A 21562-nucleotide genomic window follows, 5' to 3' on the forward strand; every position below is an offset into this window, starting at 1 on the left:
TTTAGAATGAAAAATAGTTCCTGATTTTATGACGGGTAACTTATTGTTTTTTCATAGTGCATTCTCTCATATTCAATAACATAATGTATTTTATTATCTTTTAGAATATACAGCATGCACTTTATTTCTAGCCTCTTTGCACACTAGGCAGGGTTGTCCTAGCTTTTTTGGTTGTTAGTATTACAATACTGTTTGGCCCTCTTTTTGTTGATATGATTCTACTTCCCCCTTGTTTGATGTCTATAAAGATAGGAAACAGACTCATGCTATCATCAGTTTATATGTATGATATTGTCAAAAAAGATCTATGTTTGCACAATCCACTGGATTTAACCAGTTATTACATCAGTATATGGAATTTATTCCGAGATTTGGTTTTATGTATGATTAACATTTATATTAGTGTATGCATTATGCATTTACGCATTACATTGTATGTTCAAATCTCTTCAATGTACATCCACTGAGGTAGTCTGTTTTCCTTATCAGTTTGGTCACATGACCATTCAGGGAGGAGGGCGACAGGCGGGGCACTTAAGCACTTTAAAAAGCACAAAAATTCAGCTACACCCTGCATGTGAACAAGGGCTGCAAAGCCCGAAACGCGTCATGGTTGGTTGGTTTATGGAAAAACTGGAAAAATAAAACTTACCTGGATAAAGCTGTGGTCTGTCTCCTGCTTCGCCGGTCCTGTGGGATTGGAGGTGGTATTGTGGAGTTCCTGTCGAGAGAGAGAGATATATATATATATATATATATATATATATATATATATATATATATATATATATATATATATATATATATATATATATATATATATATATATATATATATATATTGTCTAAAGTATGAAATGAGAGACTTTGATACATAGCTAACTAAATGTTTTAGGGATTATTTAGTTTCCCTCCAGGGCATCTCCATTAATATTCAAAATCACTGAATAGTCCAGCCAGTGTGCTGGACTATTAAGTGCTTATGATTTCAGTGGCAAGTATTATTACTATTTTTTTGCTTTACAGACATTTGTACATACTGTAAAGAGCTGAATTGGTAAATTGGTTCACTACATGGTTATTTTGCAAAGGATTTATAGTGCCCGCAGGGAGATGCATATTTAATGTCAGTTACGAAAAATGCCCTCTAGTTGTTGATCACAACATTCTAAATAAGAGATAAATGGCTGTCATTAATGGTAATATTGTCACAGCCTTTCTGCCTTCTTTATCGGGCATGATCTGCACTAGGGCATGTAATCCCATATACCAAAAAAAAAAGAATCAATATTACCCTTCATCCTATTTCTTGATGGTAGGTGTGTCAAAAGTATACATGCTGGTTCCTGGTGGTAATTGTAGATTCCTTTGAAAATAGTCTTCTTCCTATTTAGCATACTTTTTCCTGTCATGTGGGATAGTAATCTTCTGTAATGTGGGAGAGAATGCAGGGAGCATTATTATATTCTTTCACAGATCCTCATATGTGCCTCGACTAGCATAGTTTATGGGTTTCCCTTCCATATTTGTTTCACCTTAACCCTAACAGTTTGGTACTACCGTATATCCAAATTTCCTATTCTCAGCAGTGTCACACACCACATAGAGAAGTCCAGAACAGGAACAAACATTGGTTAGGTTTGAAATGTATTTTAACCTATTGCATTTCAGTTGGTGAAAAAACTACATATAAAATTAAATCAAGTGAAGCACACATGTATTGCAAAGGGCTGATGCTCCTCTCTGAAAATGCATGTAATTATGTTGGCTACTCTGTGGTATATTCTTGGGTTCACCGGTTTTCGGTGCGTGTAAGGGCGTGTTGTCACTGCAGTCATTTTACCATTTCAGGAGTGTGATCAAAGACGAATGTTCCAAGGCAGTTTTCCTGCGTGCCCATTTATCTTCTGCTATGATCAAGACTACGACATCTGGAAGAGAGAAAAGAGAATAGCAATCAAAGTACAAGGTAAGAATAATGCTGTAGAATCGGAGTCATTCGCATGTATCATCTCCTTAGCTTTTTTTGTAATGAATTCAGTCAGCAATAGGACAAACCAAAATCGTGTAATGCTTTTCAACCAAAGCCCACATATGTCCATCTTCAATACCAAATCCTGGCACTACTTTAATTTGGGAATACATCATTTTTTGTATTGAAGAAACCAATGTAATAAGTGTTAAGCTGGTTTATACGCCAGTCCTATTTACCTTTAACAGTCAACCAAATGACAAACTTATTTTCACCACAGAGCTAGTTCTCCAGCTGTCTGCGTCAATTGAGATAATTGTAGCAGGTACTTCATTACCAGTGCCTCGCCCCTTACATGAACCCTCAACTTTTTCCAAAGCTATAATTTTACACCTCGATAAATGTGTAAATGCATATCGTTTTCATATTTGAGCTATACCTTTCCAAAGTAATCTTTGTTTACATTGAGTGTAACCCATTACAGCACTAATATAGTCTTCTCTTTCATGTGCCCTTATACTCACGCACTGAATGTTGAAGCCAAAGTGTGTTCATTAGAAAAGGGAAAACCATGCAGATCTGCTCATGATAGCTCTGAAGCTGTCATAACAGTGGTAGTTCCAAGATCATCTTTGCTTACTTGAGGTCCTTAATTTAAAACTGCCCTGGGAACCTAGTTCCTCGGATTCTCAAATTTCACTGTTTACCCGGACTATGTCCCATGTTTCTTTGAGCAAAACATCATTTAAAGTAACCAGTGTTTCAATGCCCTTGGCTTCACATGAACAAAATCTTCAAACATACTTTTGTAACCAATGGATCAGCTGCTCTGCATCATACCCTTCTAGCTTAAGAGGTATTATTCATCTATGCATTTTAGCCTCACCCATTTTGCAACAATATCAGTACAATTAACCTACTCCCCACAAGTAGCAGGAAGTCTTAAATTCTAAGCAAACATGTTTTGTTCATCTCTTTGCTGGTCCAGTGATCCAGCAAGGATGACCAAACCTTCTCAACCTTTTCCCTGATTATTATGTTGTGCATAGATGACACTCTGTTGCCATGGTAGACCCTTGCTGGCTTGAGCGATATTCTAACGCTTGTATTGAGACAACTCAAAAGTCTGTCATTGGAAGTTGCATATTTAAAATTCCAACAGACTTTCAGTTGGAAGGGGTCTCCATTTTCCCAACTTAGAGACATGCATTATGGTTGATTCTTGAATTCAAATTTAGCCATATTATTCAATTGTTTTCTCTCCCTTTACCATAGGACTATAATTTAGGAGCAGCGCTCCCATGTCGTAAATTATCACTGTGCCACCAACACACACTACTGAGCATCAATCCATTACTGAGATAATTTGCTTTCAGCCAATATGCATGGAGAAGCATCCAGTACTGCATCTTTTTTGCCTAGAGGGCTTAAATTCTTCCCTGTAGTTTGGCCGGAAATCTTTGGTGGGTAGTGATAAAGCTGCAGTGATAGAAACACATATTTAGATTTGAACTGTGTGGATACTCTCCACCACAATATATTACTAGGGAGAGAGCCAGAGGGATGGAGGAGCTCTGAGCTCCACTCTCCACTGCTCAGATGGTCCACCGCATTTTGAGTAAAAGTGAATTCCACAAAATGGTGCTGTTTCGCAAATGAAATCTTGAGCTAGAACTCTTTAATTTGGAAGCAGGAATTTCCAAAGGACTATATTACAGGTACTTTTGATTTTGTACTCATAATCAGACAAAAAAGTATCCTAGGACAAAAAAGCCACTCGTAGAGCACAGAATCTTCTCTATCTCTGCAGGGGTTGGGCCCAAGAAAAAAAATGTTCTCTCCTGTTTTTGTTGTTTACTGTGCAGACTTGGCTAACCTTGTTAAACCAAGGCAAGAGTCCTTTAAGACCTGTCACTCCTTTGGGCAAAGAAAGTGTTTGCAAATGGTCCTTGTGCACTGCCGCTGTCACACCCCAACCATGTTCCACAAGTTGGATATTTGTTAGCCTTTCTTAACTAAAATACTAAGGGACCAGGAAAGAAGATTGATTTGTGCCCTCAGTCTTTTTTTGAAGAGCTGATGTACACCCCCCCCCCCTTCAAAACGTACTGGAAAGGAGAAACGCATGCATCTGGAATTCACTGACAAAAAAATAGGCAGAGGCAAACAAGCCTTGAATCCTTCTTCAGCGGCTCCTAATTGACTGACATTTGGTGTGCTGCCTAATCTATCATCTCTGACAGCCCAGGTTTCAATGAGGCTGCTCCCTGTCAGGCATGTGAAGATGAAGATGCCGAGGAGGCATTTTTCTGTGATGAAGAACTGGAAGAGGCCACAGGCCCATGTTTCTTAAATGTTCTCTCTGTATGTTAACGGTTGGAGAATGACAAACTGTGAAGAAAGATACTAACACCTTCTCATTAATCATGCCCCAGTTGTGATACCCGAGAAGGAGTCTTCTATAGCAGGCAAGACTAACCTTTCTACAGGACTGTTTGGAAGCAGACGTTTGGCCATGTGAAATGAAGATACTCATTTGGAGAAGGTGGGGGCAAAGGAGCTGTATCTTAACACCTCAGCCACCGCTTGCAAGATCCAATTGTCTCTTCTAGAATGCCCCAGCTTCAGCTATCAACATTCCAAGCTGGAATCTCCGACCTTTCAAGCCAAGATGCCATCCTTCTCTCCATAAATAGGCAATACCATACAAGTGTAATAAAATAAACATCTGAAAAAAACAAAAAAGGGCACAATGCGTATTCTTGAAAGATAACCTATTAAGAACATCCTATGCTATGAAATACTGTAGAGTGAATATAAATATATTGAAAATCTTAGAGACATACTTGTCGCATACATAGAAAGTTAATTGAGTCCTTGTTCTTATGTATGACAAGTTAGCACTTGAAAGTCGCATTGTGCATTTACTCAGTTGCTTAAATAAGCAGATTTCCTGTTGATCCTTGAGCTCCTCCGGGACAGGTTGCTTTCTGCAGATTCACCAGCTGCAATTTCTCCATAATGAACTACACTACAGACCCCCATTGTCTAACCATCTCTTCAAGTCAGCCCACTTCTTTCTTCTTGGTTTTGTGGGCTACCACTATCTGTTTTTACTGCATTTTTGAAAAGTTTAATCAAATCAAAAGGTTGAGTGAATTTAGACCACTTTTTTGTGCCTGTCAGGATCCCTACTTTGACTCAGTCCTTTACATTCACCCTCTTCTCTGTAGTAGTATTTATTTTATCAAAACATTCCTTATGTCTCCTGTTACATCTCTCTTCTTCACCATTTATCCTCCAGTGACACTTCCACTCTGCCTTTGAACCATGTCATTCACCATGGAGAAAGCTTGATGTTAGGTTTTCTACCTTTAAATAACTCTGAGGGTGTTCTGACACGTGATCAAATATGGGCTCATCATATAAGCGGTTAATCTTTTCTGTAATTCCTCTTCCCATGGCAATCTATTTTCCCTAGCCATCTGAAACACACATTGGTAGTTTTATTAATTCTTTCTACAACATAGTTAATTTCTGGATAGTATAAAGCACACTTCTTGTGAATAGTTCCATGCCCATCTAGAAACTCTTCCACCTCTTTGGAGCAAAACTTGAACAATTAATAGACAAAATCGATCAAGGAAATCTATCTCGGGGATACACTCTCCAGAAACGTTTAACCCCGCTCCAACTAATGTCACTAACACTAGCTACCTCCGGCTGCACTGAAAATAAATACACCACCCCAAAGAGATAAATATTTGCATGTCAACCCCTCACTGGTCCTAAATTATCAAGAATTACTTCTTCTCACAGCATGTTTGGTAAGCTGAGACACTGCGTCGACTGGGGAACCACTTAAAGTTCCTACAACTTTTACAACATTCAGCCACTCAGGGATAAGTTTAGCCACCTTCAGATTTCATGGCCACCAAAATCCTAGCCAGATTCTTTTTTTGGTCTTTATAAACTTCATATGTCCTTCACGTTCCAACTGAAACCTCTTCTTTAATGTCTTAGGCAGTATTAACTAATTATCCATGAACAGTGACTACGTTCTCTTTCAGTTCCTCCTTTTTTCCCCAGTATGGTTTCAGATAATCTTCAACTTTTCTTTTGTCCCCTTTCAAGCTTTATTCTTCTTAAAGATTCCATCCAATAAGCACCCTTTCCGAAACAATTTTCCATATTTTCTCTGTAATCCCATAAGTGACAGAACACATACTTCCCATAACCAAATCCTTCTCATCAACCACATCATCATCATCATCTTCTTTCACCATAACAAGTCTGGATAAAGAATCTGCTGCGGTATTTGGTATCTTTGGAATATACTCTGCACTGAATGTATACACTTGAATTTCTACCACCCATTTTCTAATCCTTGCTGACACTCCCTCAAGACTGTTACTCAAATATATTTTCATTAACGGTTTGTGATTTGCCCTGATGTTGAACACCTCACACGTAGAAAATCAAAAAAATTATAAACTACCCAAATAATCATCAGCGCTTCTCTTTAAAGTAATGAATAATTTATATCTGCATTCCTTAGAGATGTTGACATAGCAGCAGTAGTTTTGTCCCCTTTCACCTAATTTTACATCAGAAACGCCCCTAATTCTTTTGAACTAGCATCAGTAACTACCATAATTCCTCTTCAAGGTTCGAATGCTTGCAGATGAGGAGCACCTTTCAGTTAATTCTTGACCTCGTACCTATTGCACCACAGACATTCCACATTTTTCTTCATTAAACCCTTGATAGTGCTTATTTGGTGCTCCAACCTTTCTATGTACTTACAATAAAGTTCTACCATCCCTAGGCATTGCATCAGTTCTTCCTTATTCTCTGGAAATGGTAGTTTATGAATAGTATCTACTGGTACTTTGTGGATCTCACACATGACAAAGAATTGTGATGTCCTACATAACAGATCTTACTCTGTCCAAATGTCTAGTTCTCTGCCCTCAAAGTCAAACTCTACTTTTTGAATCTTTGCAGCACACTTTTGACTCTCCTATTGTGTTCCATAAACAAATTCCCATAAATTAGCATGTTATCCTGGAAGGAAACCTTACTCCTAAGTCTGCTAAAATTGTAATTATGGATCTTTGAAAGACTGAGGGCAATGGCACAAGTCCAAAGAGCATACATAAAAAAATAAAATGTTCCTATGTGTGCAAGAAGTGCTGTAAGTTATTGGGACTCTTTGTGGTTGTGACTTTAGAGGTAGGCAGAAGCCAAACCAAGAGTGGTGAAAACGTTTGCTTCTGATGACATTGATAACATCTCCAAAATGTTCTGCAATGGCTATTTGTCAACCACCATCCACGTGAGTAGGACATTTAAGTCCAAGCATAACCATCAATCACCACTGGGCATTCTAGAGATTACTATGGAGGGCAGCCATTCTGTATCTTCCACCAATGTAATCACATCTAACATGCAAAACCTCTCTAATTCAGACTTAACAGCACCTACATGCAGTCTAATCTCATCAATTTCAATGCTACTGGAATCAAACTTTTGTTTAGTTTTGTTTATTTTATCAAATATATTTATTGAACTTTGTATACAATACATTAGGAATAGGTACTGCTTAAAGACACATAGCGCAAACATTATGCTTACATTGTACATTTTCCATTGAGGTGTGCACATTTAAGAAGCAATTTGAGTGTATTGCACAGTAATAAGGGTAAAGTTTGACAGAATCCCCTTGGGGGGGCCAAAGGACAAGCAGGTGCTACGGGACCTCAACCGTGGAGATTGAATGTGTTTGCCTCTACTGTTCAGAGAGGTCCATTCTACTATGGCTGTGCAAACTGGGCTAAATACAACACCTTTAGCACTTAACTCTCAGTGGTAGCAATGACACGCAATCATAGGCTTTACAGGGAGGTAGTGTGGGGATGTTTGAGCTCAGCACTCAACAAACACCTGAATGCGAGGAGCACGTCCAGTGTGATAAGGACGGATGCCCGCTACACTAGCACGTTGAATTTCTACTATACTTTTGGGGTTACTATCGCCCATCTAATACGGAGGATTGTGGACCTGTACCTTAGGCCACAGGACATTATTTTGCCTTACGGGCATATTGCTACACTGGCTCGTCGAATTTTAATTATATACTTGGGGTGACTATTGCCCATCTAATACGGTTAATCGTGGGCCGGTACCATAGGCCACAGGCCATTAGTTTGTCTAACGGGAATATTGCTGCAATATCCTATGTATTCGTATTAACAGAGAACCAGGCTTTATTTGATTTGGACCTCATGGGTTCAGGACCATTTTGAATCTAAACTGAGACTATTGAGCCGTGCCGAAGTTCTAATGGAACGAAACGCGTTGGCTGTGGTTAAATTTTAAAAGATTGAAAAAAGAATAAAGGATATATTTGGATAAATTGGAAGCTTCTTTGACTTCATTTTCTGGTGCACCGTCCTTATCTTCATGACTCAACAAACACATATTAACCTAATAAATGATTTTCCAACTCAGTGTAAATACTACACATACGATATCTACAAAATGCATCTTGGTGTCCTGGGTGCTTGAGGTTGTCTATGCCATTTCCAGCTATTGGTTATGGTCCCCCCCACCCTACCCCATTTCACCCACCACCCATTTCACCCACCACCCATTCCACCCACCTTATGGTTTAGCCTTTTAACTTCCGGAGTCAGTGTCAGGCTTATTTAGGTTCAGGCACAATTCACTCCTGTTATGCTCTTAATGTGCACTATCTTTCTTTAAGTTCACCTAGCGAGGTCTCAGTCATGTTCGGAATGGTAAATACAGATGGTTGACGGGATTCTCCTCTGCTCAGCCCCTTCTGAGAGCTTTTGATCTGGCAGTACCTTTTGGGTCCACTTTGGGTGGTCACTTCTCCAATGAAGCAGCTGCTTAGTTTTCATCGATGTCTAGGGCGGCTATGTTGGTAAACTCTGGATCACACAAATAGTAGGGATGTAGGTGCTTGATGTGGCCACGCTTGGGTTGATCTCGTCTTGGAATGGGGCGGCCACACACATTCTGATCTTGCGATGGTGAGACAATGCAGAATGTGGTGCAAATCACGCTGCGTTCTTTTAATTACACAGAGGCTCAAGGCCCCACTGCAGCTTTGATCCTGGTACAGCAGTTTGGGTCACACAGAAGCTTCTTAGTCCCTACCAAGGACAGCATTCAACACAGGACCATACAGATGGCTCTCCACAGTTGTCTTCTCCTAGCAAACTCACTCCATTGGGCTCAATCTGCATCTCGCTCCTTCTGGCACTCACTCCTGCTGCAAGGTTGGCAGTCTCCTTCCCTCTTGCAGCAGGCAGACTGGCATCTGGTTACTTCCGTACAAGTGAACAGTTCTCGGACGCAGTTGATGTTCCCTCACTTCTTGGAAGCCGTCTGGCTGGCTGAAACCAGATCTGATTGCTTAGTAACCATCTGAGCACTCTGTGGAGCACTCCCGTCCTTGGTCTTGGAGACATTGGAACTGGAACACCAAGTGAATCCCACTGTTATAAAGGGAAAGGAGGCAGTAGATGTGCATTCAGTCTCCATTTTTCGTACTAGTTTTGGATGTTTTTTCTTTCACTTATCCTCTCCAGAGACAGCCTTTTGCAGAGTGATGCTTCTTAAAGCAGGGTTGTCTCCAGCCTGGAGCACCCACAACAAAGTCACAAAGAAGAGTGGCCTTTCTGCACCTGGTTGTCATCAGCCACACTGAAAGAATGAACAGGAAAAGACAAAAGTGTGGCATTCCACCGCGCACAACAGATTCTACAGTCCCACTCTTCACCTCCACCATTTACTAGATGGTAGTGATTCAGCATGACTAATGAGCAGCTCCTTGCTTTAGCGTCTAGGTAGCCTACCTCCAGCTTCATGAATGTCAGTAATGCATTCCACTCTCTGGGAAAACAACTTCACTTCCACCTTGGGCAAAAGGGCAATGCAGGGCAGGGCATCAAAATTAGGCCCCATAGGCCGACATTTCTCTGGCTCACTTCCACACGCAGCATGTACTATGTTGGCCACATACTCCAGCACGCGCATCATACACTTGAGATGTTAGTCCTAGAATTTACATAAGCGCATGTAAGCGGACTGTTTATGCAGTTTAATGACGCCTCCGGCAGCGTTACCTTTTATTCCTGTAGTCGCTGAATCCATCCCACCACTACAAAGAAAGCTGAAGTAAAGGACCACTGTTCATACTTGTCACTGCACTCCCACACACTGATCCATGCTGCTTCTAGGTTGTCAACAGCTTGTTCTGCTATCCTCCGAAACTATGTTGGGTCCTTGTAGTGACTATCAAGCGAAGTTGATGATCCATCACATTCTTAAGGCCTGGTTTCTTGGATGTGGTGAGGTACCACAAGCTGCTCGTCACCAGTGTGAAATACAAAAATGTGCCCACTTTTGAAAATGAGTATACATGATCTTTATTACAACATCTCAGTTACCACTTGCCAGATCTAGTTATCTTCTCCAGAATCGTCCAGTTCCAACCCACTAACAACATTCCATTGTTTAATCCCCCACACCCACCATCCTTCCAAACAAAAATACCACAGACCACTTCCCTGATGGAGACATAGCATTCCCTTAGCTTTTGAGCTGGAATACAGCAAACAATAGAAATCAGAAGGTACTAGGTCTTCGGACCGTGCTATATGGCCATGCTAATGGCAATATATCACTATACAGATCTGTTTACATAATACAACATTGTGAAATAAGGCCCTAAACTGGTGATACTTGCTGCCATCTGGATAATGTTACCCTATGGAAGAATGATTGGTAAATATGGCCTGTCTTCGAATACAATTAAGCCTCAGTTTGTTTCTTACAGGGAGACCAACTATTGCTCCAGTTGTCATCTTAAGGCAAATTCAAACCAGGACACTCATGGTACCATAAATTACATAATAACAACAGTATTAGTTCCATGGGAATAAACAATTAGGGGCCCATATCTCATGAATAGCTGATCCTAGTCAAAATTGTAATGTATCAGTGAAACCCACAAGACCTTGGGCATGAAATAGACCGACTGTTTCTCAGTTGTAACTTGGATTTATTTATTTTATGCTTAAACTGTGGTATTCCCGTAATAGTATATTTTAAAAAGATTATTCTTGCAATACTCATACCTGGGCAGCTATCATCAGCCCACTGGAGTAGTGTGGCTCACTGGTTAGAGGCGGCAGACCCGAGAGCAGAGGACGGCCCGGGACCAGGGTTCGATTCCCGGCGCGGCAGGTTTCTGGACCAGGGTCAGCGGACTCGATAATTCTCTCGCCTCGGTGCCCACTCTGATCAGCGATCACACTCGGCAACTCTGGGCATTAGCTTGCCTCATCTTCACTAACGGCCCCACCAGACCGCCGGGGATGCCTGGTCTCACCCTGGAGATACCCATTAAGGGACCATCTCTCAGGGAAGCCAGGAAGGGTTTCGCAGCGGTCGAAGCGCCTTGGGACCCTCCGGGTAAGTAGTGCGCTATATAAATGCCTATACATTACATTACATTACATACTGTAAGGCCTAGGGTGGAGGGAAAACCTTTCTGTCTGTCTCAGGCTAGAAAACAAGTGATGCAGGCACCCACTGACATGGTTAGTAATATAGGCTGGTCAAGGTGATACAGGCTAACCTCATTTGAGGTCCTGGAATGTTCAGTGTAGGTCCTCAACCTTCAAGCAGATGTCTTCAGTTTGCTTATGATCAGCTGACAAGTTGTCTCAGGCTCCCTGCTGATTCTCTGGATTTAGTTAGCAGGGTCTTGCTTCTTTCCCTTCTTATCAGGAGACATGTCCACTCCACAAACCAGGTAGTACAGCCTCTTCTTCTTGCACGCAGCTCACAACACCAAGATTTCTTGGACTTGTGCAGAATAGCAGTTTTCAGAGTCCCATTCCTAGTCATGTGTTCCTGTATTTTTATTATATGACCTCTCCAGAAATCCTGACAAATGCAAGCAACTGGCTCAAGAGTGACTATTTGTATCCAACAGTTTAAAGACTGGAAGGGGGTACGGGCCTGCCAATCACTTTCCCAGCTAATCAGGTTGAAGAACGACTTTGTTGGGTTACTTCCCAGGCTTTCGCAAAGCAGTGGAGGGACAGACAATAACTGCCAAAGAGAGCATGGATTTCGAGGAAGGCAAGTGTACACATACCTTTGATTTCCAACCAGTCCTGGACAAGGTACAGTAGGGAAAGTCAAAGATGGTGACATGATGCGGAATGGACCCTATACACACCAAGCACCCAGACCAGAGATCTGCTGAGTTTATAAACATCAAACGATGAAAAGGGGTTCTTAGCTGAAAGTGTATGGGAGCTAGAAATCCAAAAAGAATGGCAGTAGGCTTAACAGAAATAAATCAGACTACACGGAGCATTATCTGACGTGTAAGTCCATTTCGGATGTAACGGTGTTGGCAGCAATTCAAGAACCGGCTGCAGAACAGATTCACGCACAGTCCCAATATAAAGCCCTGGTCTTGTACCAAAAGGATCCGACTGTAAGGAAGTGGCCGTTTAGCAAACAAAAACGTTGTGTACAGTGCAGTGGGTAGTCATTGACCAAAGTGAAACAGGTGGAGGGGGGAAGTAAAAACAGTCAAAGACAGGTAAGAACTCCAATACACTGCCACAGGGTTTGTTATTTATCAGGCGGATCTCTGAGGTAGTGACATGGAGGGGAGGGGATCGCCCATGCCGTCACACCTCATCACTTGTAATCTTTGCCCAGCCCCAGCAAACAGAGCCAAATCGTCCAAACCATCACCATTGAGTGAGCATCACCTGGTTAAGTATCTCGGGTATTTTGTTGGATAATGTTGCAAGGAAACATGGAACACACTCAGTGGAGGTCAGCGAGGGGGGGGGGGCGAATCACATGCCAGGGAGACAATTGGACAGGAAGGCATGACCATCCTTGCCGCGTCAGGATTTTTGCACCTACAGAAGCATTTTATTTGTCATTAAGAATGTTTTAATGTTTTAAGAGTAGTGCGGAATCCAAGTCAACCTTCAGAGAAATTGTAAGAGGTTGTGACTTTGATACTGAATGATGATCACTGATGAACTGCTTTTTCCTAGTAATTGTTACTTTCATATGAATGCATAGCCATTGGATTACAGGCATAATTGTTCCTTTATCTCTAGACAGAAAATCTGTAAGCTAAGATGTGTATTTATTCTCTGTGTCATGGAGCGAGTCCATTCGCCTGGGTATATGTAGATATATCTGAAATTGATTTCTCTCTTTTTTTACTGTTCGCTTGAGGGTGTATAGGGGTCACAGGAGAACAATATATTATTGATTGCTTCATGAAAATTAATATTCTTAGTGATAGCTTGCATGGCTGGGTTAGTTGGTCCTCCTAATTGGATTCTGCTAGCTTCTGAAATATGTTTCTGACTTATCTGGGTGGTCTTCCTATTGACTATTTTGGACTAGAGTCCTAAACCAATAAACATTATATTTACTTGTATATATTTTTATTTGTGAGGGGTGTTTTCTAGCACAGTTTCAGAATATGTGAAGTTGTACCGACAGTATATTACTTTGTAGTGCATACTTTCACCTGAGCAGGGCAGGTTTAGTCACGCCATGATGTGCAAATGTCAGCTAGAAAAGCCAATAAAGGGGAGTGTACAGTTTGTTACTTAAATGACTTTATTCTCACTGCATTTATTGAGGCATGAGTCCATATGAAAAGGAGGTAATAGGTAGCAAAAAAGTACTCATGTGTATTTATTTGCATTTCCAGAACTTCAAGAGGCTGGCCTTTTCCCGCCAGAGGAAAAGAACCCAAGATCAGAAAATGCAGATGGCCATCATTCTTCAAAAAGACAAAAGAAACATCACGATTTTAAAAGAGGACACAAAGAAGGCCAGTCACACAAGGAAAGCAAGAAAAAGAAGTGGAGTCAGACCCATCAAGAGAAAAAGCACAAGAAAGTACGTTGGTGTTTTGACGTGGATGACGATTTTCCCAGAGGGACTTCATCTCATTCCAGCAAACACAGCAGCCGCTCTCCCTTGAGAAGTTATGATCCCTTTTTGTCCAAGCATGTCAAGAGGTCTCAGGCCAATTATGTTGGAGAGGAAGGAATAAAGAAGAGAAGGAAAAAACACAAAGGAAGGCGGGACCACAGTCCAGATACACATGAGAACTTGTTCGGCATAAAACAGAGACATAAGAAGTCAAAGAAATATACTGACTAGTAGCCTAAGAATAAAAGAACAAATTCAACAGCAGCCCAGACTGCAGCATTCACAGGATGTGGTTGGCCAGGCTCTGAATGTTTGTTTGGTTTACGTTTAGCCACTTTCTGGCTGAGGTTGAGTGATCTTCGTGAATGTCAGTCCAGCTAATCAAGCTGAACCAGCTTCTGCGATCCTTCTGTCCCTTTTCACAAAGGGTTCTTCCTTTATTGGTCAACACTTTTAAGGGCCAGGAAAGATATGCATTGGCGACCCATACAAATTAGCATTCATGTTTGAGATACCACGATGACATTTACATTATTGACTTTTGACATAATGGTCTTATCAAAGGGATGGAATAAAACATTGCCACCTCATCCCTTCAGCATTTTGATTTACAAACCCCTTGCTTTTTCAGACCCATTCTTTGATGCAGAGGTCTCGAAGAAACATTTATTTTTTTGAACGAGAATTGCATTAGTTTGAGGACCTCACATAGTAACCTCTCAGGGAGAGACAGAGCAACACAGATTGGTGAATTAAGCAAATTGCAAGACAACTTTTTAAATCTTTTATGTAACCGCCACACTCAGATTTATATTTATAATAAATCGACCGTTAAGTATTGGAATAAAAGTTCCCAAGAGTCTTTGTCTATCCTTCTGGATAAGGATAAAGTAGGTGCTGCATGTGTAAGAAAAGGGGCTGGGAAAATATTTTACATTTTAATTTTGCCCATTATGTTGACATTTCTGTGATGTCAATTTGGCCACATTTGATTTTTTTCCACATTTATAATACTCGTTGGCTACTGTTTTCCTGAAAAAAAAAATATACATATATATATTACCTACTGGTGGTCGCCAGAAGGTAGGTATAGTTAGGATTATTTTCAATTGAAAATCTCAACATTCTATTGTGAATAACTTTGGCGCCGGTTGAGGAATCTGCCTAAAAATTTCCTCAAATTTGCCTCGCGGCGCCCCGGTCCTTCCCTGAAAGTTTGGGGGAGATTTGTCAAGCGGGGGCCGAGAAAAAAGGGGGGTCCCAAAACGTGTTTTCCCCATGTTAATTTCCATAGGGCGGTCAACCTCACTTTTAGCCCAAACGGCTGAATGGATTTCCACCAAACTTGGCAAAATTGTAGGGACTGGTAGCCCGATGTGCCTTTGCTATGTCTCAAGATATGTGCTCCAGTGGATTTTGAGTAATTTAGGTTACAAAAAATATATATATATCTATAAGCGCGCCCCGGTACGCGCAGCGGGGCGCTAACCAGCGCGCTACGCCAGTTCGCGAGCGGAAAGCTGATTGGCTCTCGGGTGTCTGTCAACATTCCAAACAGTCCGGAGCGACCGCCATCTTGTGTCTCGGTAGGATCGAGACACAAGAGGTGGCAAAAACAAAGGGGGAAATGACCATAAGGGGGCAGAGTAGACCCCCCTTGACCCCATAGGTTTGATGTGGGGGCTTTAAAAGGGCCCCGCGGGACAAAAAACATTTTTTTTTTTTGATTTGCGTTTGGGGAGTGCCCGGTACACGCACCGCGGAGCGTACCGGGGAGCGTACCATGGGGAAAAAAGAATGATAGAGTTTTTAAAAAATGTAGCCTTTTTTTTTATAAATTGGAGGTAGTTCTAAAAAGAACTGTTTTTTTTTCTTTTTGTTGTTTTATATTTTTTTAATGTTTTTTTGAAGATTTTGTACTTTTTTGGGCTTTTATGAACTATTTTATATATTTTTTGGTATTTTTATGGGGAGAAACAAAAAACAGGGAATTGAAAACGGCTCAACTGGAGCAAAAAAAAATCATGAAAAAATTATGGATTTTTGGGGCATTTGTGGTTGTCACCAGCACGGTTGATGAGCGTTATGCTTTTCTCACCATAGGTGATGGTCTTACCACAAAAAATACAAGAGATCTTGTATTGCCCAAACTTTTGTTGAATGTTTGGGCCCATCTCCCTTGTTTCTGGTCCCGATGGAGTGGGTTGCTTTCGTTTGGAGGTGCTGGGTGAAGATTGGGGAGGGTTGCTGGCCAGTTCTCTCACCTCTGCCGCAGCATAGTTTTTGGGATGCTTGCGCTGCATGTGCCGAATCATGGTGTTATTACCAAATGAATATTTCTTATTAGGGTTCCCCCTTGAAAGTTCAATGCCACAGATTTGGCAAGTCACCTTTGGCACATTCACTTTCTTCTTGCCCTCTAGGATGGAAAAAAACTCCCATACAATGTGCTGCTTTGGCCAGTATGGGGTATTGTCTTCTGGCAGCCACCTCCTCCCCTCCTCCTCCTCCTCCTCTTCTTCTTGACCACCAATGTGATGTTGTGGTGGTTCTCTTGGTGGTGGTGGTGGTGGTGGTGCAGATGCTCCAGCTGCTGCTGCTACTGTAGCCAATTTAAAGTACAAAATATTACTCAAAGATCTCCAAACAGGTCTTCCTCAGTCAAAGGACAAAGTCAGAATAAGGAAAAAAGGTGGGGGCTTTCATCATTTGGAAAAAAAAACTGTCCTGAACCAATGAAAAGTGTTATTTTCAGGTCACATGACCCGGGCTTTCATCATTTGGAAACCAAAACTGTTCTGCACCAATAAAAAGTGTTATTTTCAGGTCACATGACCCGACGCGCTGACGCGACGCGCCCCGGGGCTTACGTTGCGCAATCGTATTCGCTCAAGTGCTTCCGGGTGCGCTTACGCCGTGCATATCACGCGGACGCGGCTACGCGATACGTCACGATGATGTTTTCATTTGCGGCAATAGCGCTAACGGTACGCTCACTGGTGCGCGCCCCGGGGCGCATCGGAAAACTGCGCATTCGCTGCGCACACCGGGAGCGCACCAGGGCAAAAAAACAAACAAAAAATAGTATTATATAAATATACAATATAGGATTCATTATAAAAAATATTACATTTCATAGGTTTGAGGCCCTATATATAGTTAGGAATTAGCATTTAAAAAAAACCTATGAAATTCACTGAAAAAACCATAGGTTTCACACCAGTTATAGTTAGCTGGACATTTTACTGACATAAAACCATGGAGGAATTACTGAATTGGTTGTTGTAACTGGTATGGGTATCTCCTTTTTTTTGAAAATGTTAGTTTCTATTTTTGAATATGTGTTTCAAGGGTTACATTACACTAAAAGGAGGTCTCTCACTCTGTCACAAGGATGGTGTCATAAGTGATGTCACTGACGATGTCATGAGTGATGTAATATGTGACGTCATCAGCAGTGCATTGCAGGCGCGCTTGTTATAGTGAGTCCAACTAACTATAACGTTGGAATTTCTATGGTTTTATGTCAGTAAAATTTCCAGCTAACTATAACTGGTGTGAAACCTATGGTTTTTTTAGTGAATATATATATATATATATATATATATATATATATCAGAAATAAAAAGTAAGAGCATGTAATTAAGTATATATCAATATATATGTGTGTGTAGTTATAGTTTGGACTTATTTTCCATAGGAAATCTGCAACATTTTATTTGCAATAACTTTGCCGCCGGTCAGCGAAGCTTCGTGACATTTTTCAAAACTTATGGCCAGCTCCGGTCCGCTCCTATCCTGAAAGTCTCGGGGTGATTCGTCAAGCGGGTGCCGAAAAAAAAGGGGGGGTCCCAAAACGTGTTTTCCCCATGCACTTTCCCATAGGAACCTTTAGCCACAGCTACAGCCCGAACTGCTGAATAGAATGACGCCAAATTTGGCAAAGAGGTAGTCCTTGGTTCAGACTCGTGCCTTTTTTGTTAAATGGTGTGAATCCGTTCATTAGTTCCTGCGAAAATGTAAAGTAAAATCACTTGTATATCTATGGCCGCGGTGGATCCGCGCACCCTCCTGATGACAAGCTGTATGCTAATTGGCTGTCAACACTCCAAACCAGGAAGTGTTGGTGGCCATCTTGTGCCTCGGTAGAACTGAGGCACAAGAAAGCAGAAAAAACAGCTAAAAACCCAAAAAGGGGGCAGGGTAGAAACACCCTAACCCCCTAGGCCTGCTTAGGGGGTCCCACAAGGACCCCCAGGGCAAAAAAAGCTTTTTTATTTAAATCGGCAAAATCCGCGCAGGGTGCGCAGATTCTGCCGATTTAAAAAAAAAAATAATTAAAAAAAACGAGGCGCAGACTCCCGCGCTTCCATGGTAATTAGCCCCCAGGGGGGCCAAATCCCGGGGTCAATAATGTTTATGTAAAGAGGGGCCCCGGGGACCGCCACCCCCAGGGCTTTTATCAATTATGTGTGAGGGACTCTCAGGCCTCCCATGCCCCGGGGTCCGCTACCCCCCCGGGCTTAAAAAAGTAATGGGTGGGGGGGCTCAAACGCCCCCCCAACCCTGGGGACCGCCACCCTGAGGCTTTTTAAAAATATGTGAGGGGCTCACAATCTCCCCTGCCCTGGGGACCACCACCCCCCGGGGCTTATAAATATATGGGTGGGGGCTCACGGTGCCCCGGGGACTGCTTTAAAATAAAAAAATACCCTGTGGGGGGGCTCAAGTCTCCCCACATGCCCCGGGTAATGCCAACTCTCTCTCTTAATATTGAAATTGGGGGGTCCGTGACGGAGCCCCAGCCCCGGGGACCACCACCCCCGGGGCTTTGTAGATTGTGCGAGGGGGGCCGCGTGGCCCTCCTCCTGGAGCCTTTTCATGGCCCTGGGGACCGCCAACCCCCAGGGCCGGCTCCTGCAATGTCCCGGGGTGCCTACCCCGGGACACTGTAGTTTGTTATGGCAAGGCTGGAGCCTAGCGGCTCCCGCCCTGCCATATCAAACTTGGTTTGAATTTTGAAAGCGAGAGCAGGAAAACCTGCTCTCTCTTTCAAAATTCAAACCAAATTGCTTTTCCACACGGGGAGCTGCAAAAGAAATGCAGGCTCCCGAAGGACGCAGGGAGCCAGCGGGACCGTGGAGGGATTCGGGACCCCCCCCCCCCCACGGTCCCCAACGGAGAAGGCCAGCCCCGGGGGATGGGGGTCCAGGGCCACGTGGCCCTCCGCCCCAAAATTAAATTAAAAAAAAGAACAAAGGCCGGCCCTGTGGGGTTGGCCTAAGGAGGGGGCAAGGCAGCCCCCCTCCAAAAAAATAAAATAATAAACAATATGGCCATGCGCCATGGGATGGGGCATGCCCCGGGCAGATTTTGGCCTCAGGAGGGGGGCCACGCAGCCCCCTTTCCAAAATGTTTTAATAAAAAAAAATTGGGGGGAAGGCCCTGGGGGATGGGGTCCCCAGGGCCAAGAATATTTGGAAATGAAGAGGGGCCACACAGCCGGCATCCCGCTGGATGCCACGCCCCCTCCTTTTGAGCACTCCGCAAACGCACCACCTGATGCGTTTGCAGATGGGGAACGAATTCCCCATTAATACTGGGGGTCCCTTTGGGCCAACTAGCCGACCAGGAACCTCCAGTATGCGCCAGGGGGGTGCGTTGCAGAGAGGTGTTCTGAGGCCACGCCCCTTTTTACACCTCTCTGCAACGCAGCTCTGCGGCGCTCAATGGAGGTACCAGGTGCGCTAGTTGCACCCCAGGGACCCTCCGTATTCAAGGGGAGTTAATCCCCCAAATTAAAACGTGCCACAGGGACACTCGCATATGCTCACTTATATACACGAAAACTCACATATACTAGATTAAAACATATGTAGTTACTCATAAAGACACTATTGAGACAGTAATTCACTCACTAACACACCCATACACACTCATCCACCCATACAGTCCTTCACACATACTGTCTCAACACATACAAACAGTGACACACTCATTCATGCATCTATGCACTAAGTAATACCCCCCACTGCACCATAATGACACTCAGAGACTCATACTGATACTTGAAAAACTAACTAATAACCTATATATGTAAAACAAAGAAAGAGTGTCATACGCAAAGGGGTCTGTGAGAAAACACAGAGGCAAAGTCTGTAGAAAAATACCCTCTCATGGACACATTGGAAGCCTTCAAGGGATTTATGGGAAGCCCTCACTCACCAACCTGGTTGGTGACATGCTTCATCATCGGGCCCACCAGGAGAAGCCGAATGCCTCCCTGGTGTGCTACAACGCCAGATTACTGCGGAGCTGGATTTTGTGACAGTGATGTGAAAAGTGATGTTAAAAATGTCTAAAACTGTACCAACCAAAAAGATTTTATTCACTTGTCAGTTTAGACAATTTAAAAGGTATGTGTGGGAGAACTACCACAGATTATGATGGGAGTTTCCACTTAGGCACCTAGCTTCTCCTGCTCCGGACCCCGTGGATTGGATCCGGAGCAGGAGAAGCTAGGTGCCGAGCGGGTGCTAGGCGTTGCGGGCGGTGTGCCATAGTCGCCTCCACCCCCCTCCCGAGACCCATGGGGCGTGGATCTTTTAGAACACAAACTGCACAGGTTCCTCTGAGTGGAGGTAATTCCCACAACTTGTGGTTTGTGTTGTTTTTGCACCTTTTCACACATAGAGCAATTTTTAACTTTCACGTCCTTTGGTTAGGGTGGGCATTAGCGCGCCCATACCACCAAGGTACACGCTACACGGTCCTGACGAATGCCCACGTAAATCTTACACTTATAAAGGGCAGTAACATGTTGACCCCACTTTAAGTGGAAACTCCCATCATAATCTGCGGTAGTTCTCCCACACATACCTTTTAACTATGTCTAAACTGACCAGTGAATAAAATCTTTTTGGTTGGTACAGTTTTAGACATTTTTAACATCACTTTTCACATCACTGTCACAAAATCCAGCTCCGCAGTAATCTGGCGTTGTAGCATACTAGGGAGGCATTCGGCTTCTCCTGGTGGGCCCGATGATGAAGCATGTCACCAACCAGGTTGGTGAGTGAGGGCTTCCCATAAATCCCTTGAAGGCTTCCAATGTGTCCATGAGATGGTATTTTTCTACAGTCTTTGCCTCTGTGTTTTCTCACAGACCCCTTTGCGTATGACACTCTTTCTTTGTTTTACATACTCAACCCGAGGGACTAAGAGTGCCTCCTACCCTCTCTCTCTCTAATTGTTTCATGATAATAACCTATATAGACATTCATGTAGCTACTCACCAACCCATGCAGCCACTTATACACTAAGTGAGAGACTGATACAGATACTTACATATTTAAACATTACTCACTAACCCATGTATTCACTAAGGCATAGATGCATCAAGGTAAAATCCGTTGGCAAAGGGGCAGATTCTCAGAATCTGCCCCTTTGCGACCGGTATTTTTGCATTTTGGTATGCATCATCCCAAATGTAAAAATCGCAAATTAAGAAATTGCTAAATTGTGATTACTTGCATTTAAGGAATCTCAAATTGATATTCCT

General features: G+C 42.7%; 1 protein-coding gene across 2 annotated transcripts in view; it reads left to right on the plus strand.

Annotated features, from left to right (window-relative positions):
* Window positions 1-14850, plus strand: part of ZCCHC7 (zinc finger CCHC-type containing 7) — a 281807-nt gene extending 266957 nt beyond the window's left edge. For both annotated transcript variants that reach the window (XM_086961897.1, XM_086961898.1), the window contains exons 8-9: window positions 1851-1968; window positions 13775-14850. In XM_086961897.1, coding sequence (XP_086818023.1) covers window positions 1851-1968; window positions 13775-14232 — 576 coding nt within the window. In that variant the 3' untranslated portion in view covers window positions 14233-14850. The remainder of the gene's footprint in view (window positions 1-1850; window positions 1969-13774) is intronic.
* The last annotated feature ends 6712 nt before the right edge of the window (window positions 14851-21562 follow it).

Source organism: Lissotriton vulgaris, chromosome 3_1, assembly GCF_964263255.1.
Source record: "Lissotriton vulgaris chromosome 3_1, aLisVul1.2, whole genome shotgun sequence".
NCBI classification, from domain to species: Eukaryota; Metazoa; Chordata; class Amphibia; order Caudata; family Salamandridae; genus Lissotriton; species Lissotriton vulgaris.